General features: G+C 37.2%; 1 protein-coding gene across 4 annotated transcripts in view; it reads left to right on the top strand.

Moving 5' to 3' along the window:
* MBNL2 (muscleblind like splicing regulator 2) overlaps positions 1–14,699 on the top strand; it is a 166,817-nt gene that overhangs the window by 44,820 nt on the left and 107,298 nt on the right. For all 4 annotated transcript variants that reach the window (XM_027854118.1, XM_027854115.1, XM_027854119.1 and 1 more), the window contains exon 2: positions 11,485–12,277. In XM_027854118.1, coding sequence (XP_027709919.1) covers positions 12,104–12,277 — 174 coding nt within the window. In that variant the 5' untranslated portion in view covers positions 11,485–12,103. The remainder of the gene's footprint in view (positions 1–11,484; positions 12,278–14,699) is intronic.

Here is a 14,699-nt window from a genome sequence, read left to right as displayed (position 1 = left end):
ATTCAGTTCAATTCTCTGACTCCATGATGGTTGCCATGTGCTATTATACTCCTGTCTTGCCATAATCATCCCACCTTACTTCTCCTATTTTCTGCCTCCCCTCCAAAGTCTGGACTTCAAGGCAGGGATGAGGGTAGCTGCAGGAGTGACTCTGCTCCTCCAATCTCTGCCTACCTTTCCATTGCAGCTTTTTCTTTCAACTCCCACTACTTAAAGGCCTGCTGTTATAAATCTAGGAAAAACTTAGCAGGGATGATGAGACGTACCGAAGGACAGCTAAAAATATATCCCTCCTGAAATCAGCCTTGATTAGTTGTTTAAGAAACTTACCAAAGAACCTCTGGATGTTAAAACTAGGAGGGATCTTGGAGATCTAATCTAATCCACTCAATTCAACAAATATTTATAAGACAAGACTATCATGTATAAAGGAAGATAATAGGGAGACAAAAATGAAAGGCACAATCCATGCATTAGAGGAACTTTTATTCTACTGAGGGTGGGTTATGCACATACATGTGCACCATCTACTAAGGCAAAGAGAGGTCATGCTCTTTGATAGTGGAGGGAGCAACCATTCTGATGAAATAATGAATTCTTGAAGGATAAATAATGTAAGAGAGTTTTGCCTAAAGCACTTGAGGGACTTAACTTGCCCATGATCACCAACCAGTATTGTTAATTTGTTGTTGTCAAGTTAAGTCAAGGCAATAAGAATTTATTAAGTGCCTACTTTATTACAGGCACTATACTAAGTGATAGGGATACCAAAAAAGAGCAAAAACAGTCTTTGCTATCAAGGAACTTGTAGTCCAATGGCAGAGACAACATGCAAGCAAATATACAGGACAAATTGGAGGTAGTCAACAGAAGAAGTCACTATGATTGAGGGGGACCAGTGAAGAATTTTTGCAGGCATTTTAATTTGAACAAAGTCATAGAAGTCCTGCAGTGAAGATGAGGGGGATAAAATGGTATGGGGGAAACTGAGAGAAAATGCACCATCAGGAGATGGCATGTCATGTTGGAGGAACAGCAAGAAAGCCAACGTCATTGGATCATAATGTTCATGGAGGAGTAAGGTATACAAAGACTGGAAAGGTAGGAAGAGTTTAGGTTATGAAAGGCTTTAAAAGTCCAACAGAGGATTTGTATTTGATCCCAGAAGTAATTTATGGAAGCTGGGAGGGGAATTCATATGGTCAGCACTTTAGGAAGATCATTTTGATAGCTAAGTGGAGAATGAAAACTTGTTACTGAGAGACTAATCAGAAAGCTACCTATTACAATAATAATTAGTCCTGGTGTGATTTGATAAGAGCTTGCACGAGAGTTGTGGTGTTGTCAAAGGAAGGAAAGGTTCATATACTAGAGATATTGGGAAGGTAGAATTGACAGGACTTGTCAACAGATTGGATAGAGAGGGTGAGAGAGAGTAAGGAATCAAGGATGACTTTAGGTTGTGAGTTTGGGTGACTGGGAGGATGGCAGTGCCCTCAACAGTAATAGGGAAGTTAGGAAGAGGGGAGGGTTTGGGTAAAAAGAGAATGAGTTCAGGTTTGGACATGGTGAGTTTAAATATTTACAGGCCATCTGGTTCAAGATGTCCAATGGGTAGCAGTTGGAGATGAGACTGAAGTCAGGAGATATACTAGGCTTGAAGAAATAGATCTGAGAATCATCTGCATAGAAATAATTGAATTAATGGCAGCTGATGGTATCACTAAGTAAAATAGTATACAAAGAGAAGAGAACAGGGCATGGGATAAAGCCTTGAGGGATACTCACAGTTAGTGGACATGATCTGGATGATGATCTAGCAAAGAACAGTGAAGAGGTCAGACAGTTAGCAGGAGAACCAGGAGAAAGTGAGGTCATGAAAGCCTAAAGAGAAGAGAGTATTCAGGAGATGAGGGTCATGAGTAGGGTCAAAGGCTGCCGGGAAGTAAAGAGGGATTAGGATTGGGAATCAGCCATTTGATTTAGCAGTCAGTAATTTGAGAGAGAGAGAGAGAGAGAGAGAGAGAGAGAGAGGGAAAGAGAGAGAGAGAGAGAGAGAGAGAGAGGGAAAGAGAGAGAGAGAGAGAGAGGGAGAACAAGTTCAGTTAAATGATGAGGTTGGAAGCTAGACTGCAGAAGGATTAGAAAGAAGTGAGAAGAGAGGAAGTGAAGGCACCAATTGCTGAGAGCTTTCTCAAGGAGTTCAGCCACAAAAGGATAAGAGGGAGAAAAGCTTAAGTCAAGTTTTTAATGGTAGAGAGATATGCATGTGTTTTTAGGCAGGAGGGAAGCATTCAGTAAACAGGGAGAGATTGAAAATTAGTGAGTGGGGATAATATGGGGGGGGGAGCAATCTGCAGAAGAAAATGAGGTGAAATGGAATCACTTGTACATGAAGAGATGTTTGCATTGGCAAGGAGGACCTTCTCTTCATATAAGACAGAGGTGAAGTAGGAGACAGTGAGAGTGGGGTAAGCATCTAAGAGATATGAGATGAGTTGGAGTGTAGAAGAGGGAGTTATCTTTTGTGTTCAGGTGAATGGTCGAGTCTTCTTTCCATTTCTCCAATATCCCTCTTTGCCACAACCTGTAGAGGTTGGAGCAAGGAGAGAGAATGAAACAATTAATATTGCCAACCTTGAGTAAATTGGAGCTAGGTAGTTTACCCAGTGAACTAAGGGCATTTCTGCTTTAGCCCAAATCTTTTTGTTCCTGGGTTTCCAAGAAACCAGTAGATGGTGTGTCGGTCTTAAAAAGTAGCTAATGAAACTGCTTTTCTTCTAATAAAAGATTCTCCTAAATGAGTTAAAATATTTGGATTGAAAACACAGATACAGTGAAAAAATATAACTTGGATATAAATATGTATTGAATACACTATATCTAGACAGCTTCAGGGATATATTTAGATTATTTGTTTTTGTTTTTATTTCCTTCTAATTGAAAACTGAGTTTTCTTCCCTATTCACTGCTGAAAACTTGGCTATTATAACTGATTGGAAATAGTTCCATGAGGACAGACACAAGTCATATCTAAACAATAGAAGTCTCTCAGGGCCCAGCTTAGTGCTTTACGTATAGTACAATGCTTTTAAAAGATTTGTTGAAAAGAATTAAGGTGCAAAATATAGCTTTTATGTGTATTTGCTTTCACCTATCTTAAATTTTTATAGGCTTTTTAAATTCATAATAATCTTTCAGTTTTGTTTTATTATTAACTTTTGTACTTAAGAGTGACATTTATAATGAGTAGGTTGGATACTAGTAATTATAACCTCTAGTTGATATAGCAGCATTGGCACAGTGGGAAGAAGTCTAGTAGATGAGACGCCAGAGTGTCTGGGTTCAAATACTGCTTCTGATGCTTTTGTGAGCTAGGTCAAAGAAGTCACTCAGTCAGCATTTATGAAGTGGCTACTATGAGTCAGGCACTTAAACTTCCTGGGCCTCAGTTTCTTTATCTATGAAGTAAAGTTTACAAATAGCCTCTGAGGGCTCTTCCAGCTCTAGATATATGACCCTATGAATAATATTGCCATATTGGTTTCACTGTATTACCTTGAATAAGTAATAACCTTTGCATTTCTGCTTCCCCTACTCTTAAAATGGGGATAATAATAATAATTTCTATATTATCTTCTTCATAGGAAGGTTGCAAGGATGAAGTGAGATGATGTGTGTGAAAATATTTTTAAAATTGCAAAGCACCTTATTTAATGCATCATTATTATCTATGATTATATCCATTAATTAGAATTATGGTTGTTGTAAAAAGAGTTGGCTTAAAAGCACTCAATATTTGCAATTAATCTTAGAAAATATGCTGCTAAAGGTCTGGCTGATTATATCATAGAAGGGATCCCATGATGGATTATATAATATTACCACTTTTATTAAGGGTCCTTACTTTTTCTTTTTTTTTCAGTATCTGATTTCATTTAGAGATTTTCACTTTTTGAAGATTAAAGTTATTTATGATTTTTTGTTGTTTTGTCATTTTTTTCAGTCATGTACAATTCTTTGCAACTCTATTTGGGGTTTTCTTTGCAAAGATACTAGAGTAGTTTGCCATTTCCTTCTCTAGCTCCATCCAGCTACAGATGAGGAAACTGAGGTAAACAGGGTTAAGTGATTTGCCTAGGGTCACACAGCTAATAAGTGTCAGAGGTCAGATTTGAACCCATGAGGATGAGTCTTTCTTATTTCAATTCTGGTGCTCTGCATCACCTAGCTGCCTCCATTTATGATTACTTTATAATTTAATGTTTTTATCAGTATTTTTGGAGAATTTAATCTAATAAGACAGTGAAGGGTTTGAGATATGGGATCATGAAGGGGCCCACATAGAGTTCTTGTGTCAGTCAGTCCCTGGCTTGATATATATCCCCAAAACATTGCATAATGCATTCACGTAGTGAACAGTAGTGTTTTATCATACAACTTCACTGAAATTCTTTTTTTAATGTTGTAGGAAATAGATGAATTTAAAGATAACTCAAAAGGAAAGGCTTTTTTTTAAAAGAAAATTACCCATCACTATTTTAACTTCCTGTCTCCTGACTCAAATAAAACCAAGTAATTATTTAATTCCTTTATATTAACAATACTGTATTGGTCCAATTGTAGACCATCTCCCAAGCATATGCTACCCCCCCAAAAAATAAATATATATATCATGGGGGTGGGGAAGTATACACACACCCACAGAAAAAATATGTATCTTAAAACAAATATTCAAATTACTATATTAAAATGTATTTCTACTTCAAAGGGTTTTATTATATTTTCTTTCCATTCAAATGAAAATATGTTATTTATTATTAATTCTCTCTTCATCTTTGTAATATTTATCTTATTCAATAGATCAGTGTCTATAATAAACATTTCAATCAATAAATAAATGTTTATTAAACACCTACTGTGTACCAGACACTCTGCTAAGCACTGAGGATACAGAAAGAGGTAAAAGACAGTCCCTGCCCTCAAGGAGGTTACAGTCTAATGGAGGAGACAACATGCAAGCAAGCTATATAAAAGATAGAAAGAACTCAATGGAGGGAAAACACTAGAATTAAGAGGGGTTGCAGAAGGTTTCTAGTAAAAGAAGGGATTTTAGTGAGGACTTAAAGGGAGTCAGGAGTTCAGTAGGTGGGAGAGTGTTCGAGGCATGGAGGACAGCCAGAGAAAATGCTGAGGACCCAGAGATGGAGTGTCTTGTTTATGGAATGGCTAGGAGGCCAGTGTCACTGCATGGAGGAGAACCTGTAAGGGTATAAGATGTAGGAAGACTGGAAAGGTAGGAAAGGGATAGTATATGAAGGACTTTGAATGCCAGAGCATTTTGTATTTAATCCTGAAAGCAATAGGGAACCACTGGAGTTCATTGAGTAGGGGAGGGGGGGTGACATGACTGCATCTGCACTTTAGGAAAATCACTTTAGTTGCTGAATGGAGGGTGTATGGGTGTAGGGAGAGACCTGGGGTTGGCAGACCCACTGGTATGCTATCGCAGTCATCCAGGTGAGATGATGAAGACCTGCATTAGATTGATGGCAGTGTCAGAAGAGAGAAAGGGACACATTTAAGACCAATCCATCAACAAGTATTTATTAATCACCTTCTGTGTGCCAGGCATACTCAAATTTTATACAAGCCAGATTTATAGAAAAATGGCCCATATTCAGATCAAAATGATAGTGGCTTGCACTTATATTGTGCATTTAGGTTACAAAACCTTTTATGTGTGTTATCCTATTTGATCGTTATAATAAATTTGTTATCTTCATTTTACAGATAAGGAAACTAAGCCTCAGAAAAGTTAAATGATTTACCTGAGGTCACAAAACTAGGAAACTGTATAACTGGAAGTAAAAGTTTTGGCCCTGAGGCCAGTGCTTTTTCTATTAGCCATTTGTGTATGGGGGTATGATGGGAAAAGGAGGGGTGTTGTGTCCTGTATTCAAATCAATACAATAATATCACTCATTTGTTCCTTACAATAGTCTTTTGACATAGGGAGTATAAACATTGTTATCCTCATTTTACATAGGAGACAACTAAACTTCATAGAGGGCTTGTTTCCTAAAAATCTGTTCTCCCTTTGTATCCCTCAAATTACTTTTCTTTCCAAATAGAACATTCTGGAAAGACTTCAGTTAGAGAAATCTTTCCCTGTTCCTTTAATTACAAAGAAGGATTCAGTATCGCTCCTGGAGGTCAATCGCCTCTCAGCTCCATTCCCCACTTAACATGCACCTTGAGGTCACTGAAATCTAGTCTGCCATCAGACAGGTCACAATGATGCAGCCAAGCCATTGATCCAGGGGAGATAGTGCATTTAGTATCACTTTAAAACAGACTCTTTAAATACCTAGGAGCATGTTTGATGATACAATCAAAGGCTAGGATGAACACCTGATTTTTGTTTTTACAAAATATTACAGAGATGCCTGTTTTTCTTACTAAATTGCGATTTTTGCAAACAGATTAAAGGTATCCTACAGATACTCCTAATGGAAAAAATTTCAAGAACTGTCTGGCTCAGAAACGAATTTGTTTTGCTACCATCCTTTAATCGATCCTCTTCTATCCAGATGTTTGGCAGTCAACTAAAATATGCCATAGTGAGCAAAAAGCAAACTAAGAAGGCTAGAGTACCAGGGAGTTATTTCTCTGAAATATGGTCTTAAATTTTCAAGTTTGACATTCTAATCATTGTTTCTGAAAAAAAATGTGTGTTAATTGCAAATCATAAACTGCCCTTTGAATGCTTGGAACTCCCCCATCCCCCCAAAAAAGGAGTAAGGGATGGATCAGATTAGGGGTCGTAGGGAATGGAGAAGACAATTTCAAAAGTGCCTCACTGGCCTACATCTCCTCAGATTTTAGTGGTCCAAAATGTAAAATTCTCCTTGGGCTAGAGTAATCTGAAGCTGGGAGAGAAAATCAAGTAATATATTCTTTGGAATAGTTTAAAAAAAGGCATAGCTATCTGAAAATTTAGCACTTGGGAATGACTTTTAAATATAAGCAATGAAGTGAAGTCTCTGTGAAAGGCTTTAAAAACAACTTGGTATTCTTTTGTACAGTTGAACAGCAAGTCCATCAGCATTTCAGAAATAAGTGGAGTAGCTCATTCCATTAGCCTCAAATTCCAGTCGTGACTTTGAAAGAGAAACTGAGAAAAGAACAGCAAAGCTTGTTGTATCAAATGTTGTCTGGAAAGGATGGGGCCGTTACAGGGATATTGGCAGAAATATAACCACAGAGGGCTCCCCTGTCAATAAATCAAGTACCTATCAAGGAGTGAGATACAATAACAAGGTTTACCAAGGCCGGTCATTCTCAAATGCTTTTCTTTGGAGGCTGGGTCCTGGGTCTCAGGTACGTAATTGTGGTTTTCATCAATATGCTGTAAAGCTTTGTCCAAGGGGAAATAACTTTGTTTTTCAGATTTCTGATAGTACCTATCCTCTTCCACTAGAAGCATCTAGTCTACCTAATTACTGCATAACTAGTCCCTGGTTTAAGCTCAAACACCAACTTCTGTGTAAAGTGTTTTTCTTTTTTTTTTCCTAATCCCTCAGCATCCAGTGCTCTGCATTCCAAAATGGCCTTGTAGTTTTTGTATACATATACATGTATGTGTAATAGTGTCCCTATATATGTACATACATGTATACATATGTATATATATGGTATCCCAAAAGTCTTAGTGCAGTTTTAAGCTATTCGAGCTAAAAACTGCACTAAGACTTTTGGTACACCCTATATATCTTTGTATACATCTATTTATGTAATGTTGTTTACCTTAGTAGAACACAAGCACTTCCCTGGCACCTAGAATAGCTCCTGATCCATAGCTGGTACTTAATAAGTCCTTATTGATTAATTGATAACTAATCATTATTACTTTACCCTTACTTTCTTTTTTAAGAGAGAAGCCCTTAGAAAAATAATTAACTATATCCCTGCTCTAAGAAAGATCTGAAAGCACAGTTCTAGTTAGGTTGGTGCTAAGAGATAACTAAGAGAGATTGGTCTCTTGTCATGATGGAGCAGGTTGCAAGGGAGTGATTGTTTGGGAGTTGTAATGGATAAACTATACATATATATATATATATATATATATATATATAATTTGAGTTGTTGTTAGCCCTTCATAGTGTAGATACATCTTCTTAAAATGAATTTCTAGGACAACAGATACACATGACTGCAATATAAAAAAAACTAAAGTACGTTCTCAAAATCAAAGGTAATTTCTGCATTATCTACCATTTAGGATTATCCCTAACTCTGCCATCTTCCCTGCTGTGTAAAACTGAGAGTTGAACAGTACCGTCAAGGAAGGATGAATGAAATTGTAGTTGGTCTTTTCCACCCTTTCAACCAGTGAGTCCAGCGGCCTCTGTGAAATCAATGGAGACAGACCACAGTGATGTGCTAGGAAGGATGCAATCACACACTATGACTGAGACAACCCCTGCATCTATTTATGAGGCCCACCTTGACTTAGGAGGCGGATACTCTAATCAACTGGTTTGATGTTGGCGAGGCATACAGTTGCACAGTAATTGATAACCAATATTTTCATAAAGATACAGGGGGAGAAATTCTAGTTTCCTAATATTCCTGGAAAGTCCCACTAAGGCTGCATCTGCTCCTGTTTCTTGCCAGTGTTGCCCTCAAATCAGTTTTCCCCATGGATTGTTGAAACAGTTTCCAGTTCCTCTCTGGTATTTGATTGATCCTACTCTTTGTGATGCTCATGGACATAATTCAGGGTTTCAGGGCCCAGGGCAGTGAGCATTACAACCATTTTCCTCTAGAGCAACAAACAGGACTAGTCATACACATCCAGAGTAAATAGTCATCTATGCTGGCTAGAGTGATTTTAGGGTTTTTTGGAATGCCTTGCTTTCTTTCCTTGCCTGGTCCCTGAAACTAAATACCTTCCTACTGACTAAAGACTAAAAATACATGCCTAATGCCTCTTCTTTAGCTTATACAAAACATATGTATAGATTTTTTTGATGGAACACTTCCCTATGAACATGCAAACAACCCTGACATGGTACATTTCCCCCGGTTTTTCGTTGCTATGGTCAAAGACCTTGATCCCTGTAAATACAAAATACCTGTTTTAAGGGGCAACCCTTGACATTGTCACTAGTTCTTTTGTCAAATTTATGTGAATGAGTTTAATCTCCTTTCAAAAGAGGTAGTTTTGACAAAGAGGAAGACATTTTGAGACCAGTGAGCCAAGAGGCAAAGTGTTCGCCAAGAAGGAAGAGAACCATTAGTGAGAGGAAAGGTAATCAGAGAATCAGGGGAAGAAAACTGATGGAGCCACAGGATGAGGAAGACAAAAGCAAAAGGCAAGTTGTGGCAGAGATAGCGGAAAAGTGGACTGTCAGATAACCAGGAAGCCCTAGATTTCCAAAGTCAACACTAAGGTTAGCACGGAAGAGTCCATGATGAAATATAGATCTTTTGTTGACTGCTGATCATTCTAGATGTTGATTCTAGAGCCACAAAGCTGTTGAGTCCATTTCAAAGTTAATAGAGGCTAAGAAATATAGAAAAAAGCACGGATAAAGACTTCACAGTGCCGTAGCTCCTTATTGGTCTTTCTCTTACTTATGCCATGACTAAGTGAGAAGTCAATGCTCCTTACTAAAGGTAGTGCAAGGAACCCTTGATTGGCCCAGTCCTGTCTTTCTTCCTGCATTTTCCAGCTGCTAGATGCTGCTGACTGAAGAAGTTTAAAACTGGTGGCATTATCAAGGCAGTGATTTTCATAGTAGCAGCCTTAGAAATTTTAGCAGTAGGGAATGTGGACTAGGTAGAGATGAGATTGGTTTGGGGAGAGACAATTACAATCCTGTCAAAAGTGAGTCTAACTTGCAGATCTTAATAGATCTTGACTTATTACATGTGACTGATTACTAGAAAGTTAGGCAGTCTTTTTGCTTAGAGTAAATCCATTTATCTCCCAGCTTGATAAAGTTACATCACTATTGGGAAGTCAATTTCTGTTTAAATTTTGATAGAAAATGAAATATATAGAAATAGAGTAAAACTTAATCGTAGAAATTAATTCTCCTTGAAGGTAAAAACAAGGGTATGTCCCATTCACTGGATTAAGTTACTTTAATGCACTTTAGAGGATGAGGATGCATCTAAATATTTTTATATTTATGCAGCTAATTTTATGAGAAAAGTTGTTTATTTAATTGCATTTAACCTACATTTTAATTCAGTGGCAATAATTTTATTTTTTTTCTTCTTTATGCTAAAACCTATTGTTTTTAATTATAAATAAGGAATTGAGAATTGATTAGAAGAGGTAAGAAATATCCTAAAGTAAATGCAGAAACTTAGGTTGGTTTGGTCTCTCCCGCTTCCTCAAGAGGAAACCTGTGCTTTAAACATTTGCGGAACTAAAAGTGGGATTCATTGAAATCTCAAAAGCTCCTAATGATTCCATTCAGTAAATATTTTAAAATGAATTTTTATCATGATACAGGAAAAAGGAATGTTTTACAAATCATCAAGCATTTTAATTAGCAAGTTTGGGTTTCGTTACTTCTCTGCCTCTGTTTTTGTTATGAAATGATCCATGGCTCTAAGAAAATTGCCTAGGAGAGTGATTTAATTATAGAATAGAATTTTATGAAATATTTTTAATAAATATTTAAGACTTCTATGGCAGTCTCTATCATCTATCATTTATAACCATGATTCATTTTTGGTCCTTATTTATGAATTTTATTTACCCTCATGTAGATAGATTTTTCTTCTCTTAATACTATTGGTCTAATGTCCAAAATGGTTTAATAGATATATAATATTTTTAAAAATTAAAAAGGCAACATTATTTTATTATTTATATGTAATATAGTGTCAACATTGTTATATCCAATGGGGTATTTTTATAAGATGCTTAAGTAAAAAATAAATCACTGATGAATTACTATAAGGGCAACTAGCACATTTTTTTTTTCTAAATGGTGGGGGCGATGGAAGAATTTCATCCAAAATGATAACATCTTCCTTATACAAGAGGTACAGATCACAAATAATTGTTTATAGCTTCTCAAATAATGCAAATAATGCAATCTGTGGGCCTAAATGTGAAATTAATTGGAAACTGTGGATCTAATACATTGTTTTGGCGATTAAACACATTAGATTGAATTGTTTCAGAATCAGAATGCCTAATTATTGTGTCTACTACATTCATCTGGTTGAGTCATTCCTTGCTTTTGGACTGCTGCCTGGATTGTTTCTGCAATACGTGTTTCAATTCCTTATCCCCTTTTTTCATGCAAAAATTTATGAAATGAGGCGTTTTCCCTATACTGTTTTACTGCCTTCATCTAGAATTGAGAATATTCCAGTTTAAGGAGGAAATGATTTTAGAAGTGTTGCTTCCAGTAAGGTTGGATGAAAACTGACATTTGATTTATATTTTATCAGGTTCATGATTAAAAAGTGCCTTTGTGAAGTCACTTTTACCAGAAACGACTATTCTACACACCTCTGTGTTTGCAGAACTTGGTCTCTGCCTACTCTGAACACCTTGTCCTGACCTCATGTGTGACTGTCTGAAATCGCCACTTTTTCAACTTCAACATTAAAAAGGTGAAAGGAAAAAACAAAACTGCTAGAACGTGAACAACTGACAAGGTTGTTTTCCAGTGTCACCAATACAAGAAAGCAGCATTGGAAGAACTAACATTCTCTCGAGGAGTGTGATTGCCTTGGAGTCACTCTATAAGAAACGGTGTCAAAAACAGACAAGAGACTTAGACATTTTACAGCCAGAGATGACACCGAGTATGTTTTCACTGCAGCCCACCTTCTTCAAGTGGGACATATTGATTGATGAGTGACTGCTTGCTGATAAATTGTCTGTTCTTCTTCTGCTTTGTGCGTATTGGACTCCATTAATCAACTTGTTAGCTCTTCTAAGAGCTGGATGGTGGTTGGTTTCTCAACAGTAGTTTTGTTTTGTTTTACTTTTTGAAGTTGGTGGATACCTGACTGACATAATTCACTTAATAGCAACACCCAGAACCTAAATCTCTTTTTCATCATGGCTTTGAACGTTGCTCCTGTGAGAGACACAAAATGGCTGACACTGGAAGTATGCAGACAGTTTCAGAGAGGAACTTGTTCACGCTCTGATGAAGAATGCAAATTTGCGCACCCCCCCAAAAGTTGCCAGGTTGAAAATGGCCGTGTAATTGCTTGCTTTGATTCCCTAAAGGTAAGAAAGTCGGATCATATGTACCAATCCAGTACTAACACCTTACTTGCAAAGCCTAACTTTAAGTCTCATCTTAAAAACCCCCTTACGTTTTATTCATAAGTTTAAAAATAGTTTCTGGAACACATTTCCACACATGTGGTATATATTAAGAGACTTTTACTCCTTTCTTCCCCCTGTATCAAGTGTGTACATATTCTTTGCACGTCCACGTTTAAGCAAAGAATGTAAGATGGCTTAGTTTGGACATGTTCTTCATGGGTCCAGGAGTCTGCTTTATCACAACAAAAGACAAATATCTTATTAAAACTTGATCTGCTCAGAACAGAATAAAGCAAACAAAATTAACTGTCACATCTGTGCGCTGGTTTTGGCATCTCACCTGTTGGGGAAGCTTCTGCCACTGTCAGTTGCCTTTTGAGGAGCTCCTGGCTCTCCAAAGCAAATGTAATAAGGTCTTCATTCTCCTGGTAATTCACCATGGCTGGCATAAATGGTGAAGCGTTATTTGGACACAAAGTGGCAAGACCCTATGATAACCCCATTTATTAGCTGAGAGATATTCTCCTAGCAGAGGATTCTTTCAGGTCTCCTTCACCCTCACAGTGTTCGGGTTCTGTTTGATAGTGTAGGATTAAGATCTGTTTTCTGTCCTCGGATTTTGTGTAGGAATGGGCTGAGGCACATATGTTTGTGATACAGTAGAAAGAGTACTGGCTCTGGAGTCAAAGTACCTGGATTCAAATCCCACTGCTGATGCTTGCTACCTATGTGATCTCCAGCAAACCTTAGTCTCCTTGGGTCTCAATTTCCTCCCTTGTAAAATGAGGGAGTTTGACTAGGAAACCTTTGAGGTTACTTCCACCTCTAAACTTCTGATTCCCATCAAATGCTTCTGAGAGGGAACATCTAACAAAGAGAGCAGAGTGCATGAAATGAATTATAATTATAGTATATAATTATACATGAAGATATATAATTATATATTATATAATATATAATTCACAATTATATAGCACTTTAAGGTTTGCAAAGTACTTTCCTCAAAGCAACCTGGTGAAGTCTTTAGTATCACCCCATAATAAAAATAGCTTAGATTTATATAACACTTTATGGTTTGTGAAGTATTGTACATGTATCATCTCATTTGAGCCTTACGATGCCCCTATGCAGTTGGTGCAACTCAAGGCGTTATCCCCACTTAAAGAAGAAGAAGAAGCTGAGGCACGGAGAATAAGTAACCTCACACAGTGAGAAGCTATATGATGTAACCTCAGATAGTGGAACTCTGCTAAAACCACCACTTTTGTGGAAGAAAGATTCCTGTGTTCCATAGTTATGATTTCTTTTACAGATGCAGATTAATGAGCAAAGCCAAGGAGCAAAGGACTTGTTTGTTCATCAGCTCCCCCACACCTCATTTCTTCTAGACATTTCTTCTGCACAGTTCCTTCTGTCACTTATAGATCATATTTATGGAGAAAGTCCCTAAGCGTCCAAGAAATACCAGTAGTTTCAAAAGCTCCAGACAGCCTTCCTCTGCAGGCAAGATTGAATCTGCTAGCAGAAGGCAACATAAAAAAAAATACTAGAGAGTTTTTTTTCTCTTGAAATATAATTTAGGCTGCATCCTCCGTAGGGTAATTGGACTTTCAGTTCTCTACGATCCAAATTCTAAGGTGTGAAATATATAGCTCTTTGACAATGTTGCTGTGAGAGGTATCCTATAATTTGGATGATGGCAAGATATCAAATTTAGTTTCTCTATTTCATATTTATGGACTTCAATTTCAAGATTAAAGACTTGTACAAATGTTCTAATGGAGACAGCTCATAAAATATTTTAATTAACATTATGAAGTTCAAATAGGCAACAGTGTGTATAGTCAGTTTGCCCTTCCTTTAATGGCCTCAAATTCCCACTTACCCTGAAATTGTGCAAACAGGAAGTTCAGATGTTGATTACACCAATATGTCTAGTCTGTAGCTTGGTTCTTTAATATGACTCAGCCAAAGTGGCTAAGATCACTTACCAATTAATTCTAAGACTCCTATTACTTTAAGAGTATTTTCTATAGATTTAGAATCAGAAGGGACCATGGAGTTCATCTAGTCCACTGCCTTCATTTTACAGATACGGAAACAGAGACCCAGAGTGGTAAAATGAGTTTCCCAAGATCACAAGTGGCAGCATCATGATATGAACCCTGTTCCTCCAGTTTCAAATCCAGCTTCCTTTCTGCTGTGCAATGCTCTTTCTTATGTTCAACAACTTAAGTACTTCGAAGTGTTCCCTCCCCCAAAAGTGTCACAGTAGAAGAGGTCACAAATAATCTCATTTTAATCCTAGAAAACAAGTAACAGAAAGGTAATCCCAAGTAATACAGTAATGTAGTGTGTTTATAATGAAAAAGAGAAAGCA

Source organism: Vombatus ursinus, unplaced genomic scaffold (genome assembly GCF_900497805.2).
Source record: "Vombatus ursinus unplaced genomic scaffold, bare-nosed wombat genome assembly UNPS02010304.1, whole genome shotgun sequence".
NCBI classification, from domain to species: Eukaryota; Metazoa; Chordata; class Mammalia; order Diprotodontia; family Vombatidae; genus Vombatus; species Vombatus ursinus.
Note: the sequence above shows the minus strand (reverse complement) of the source record. Positions and strands in the feature narration are given on the sequence as shown.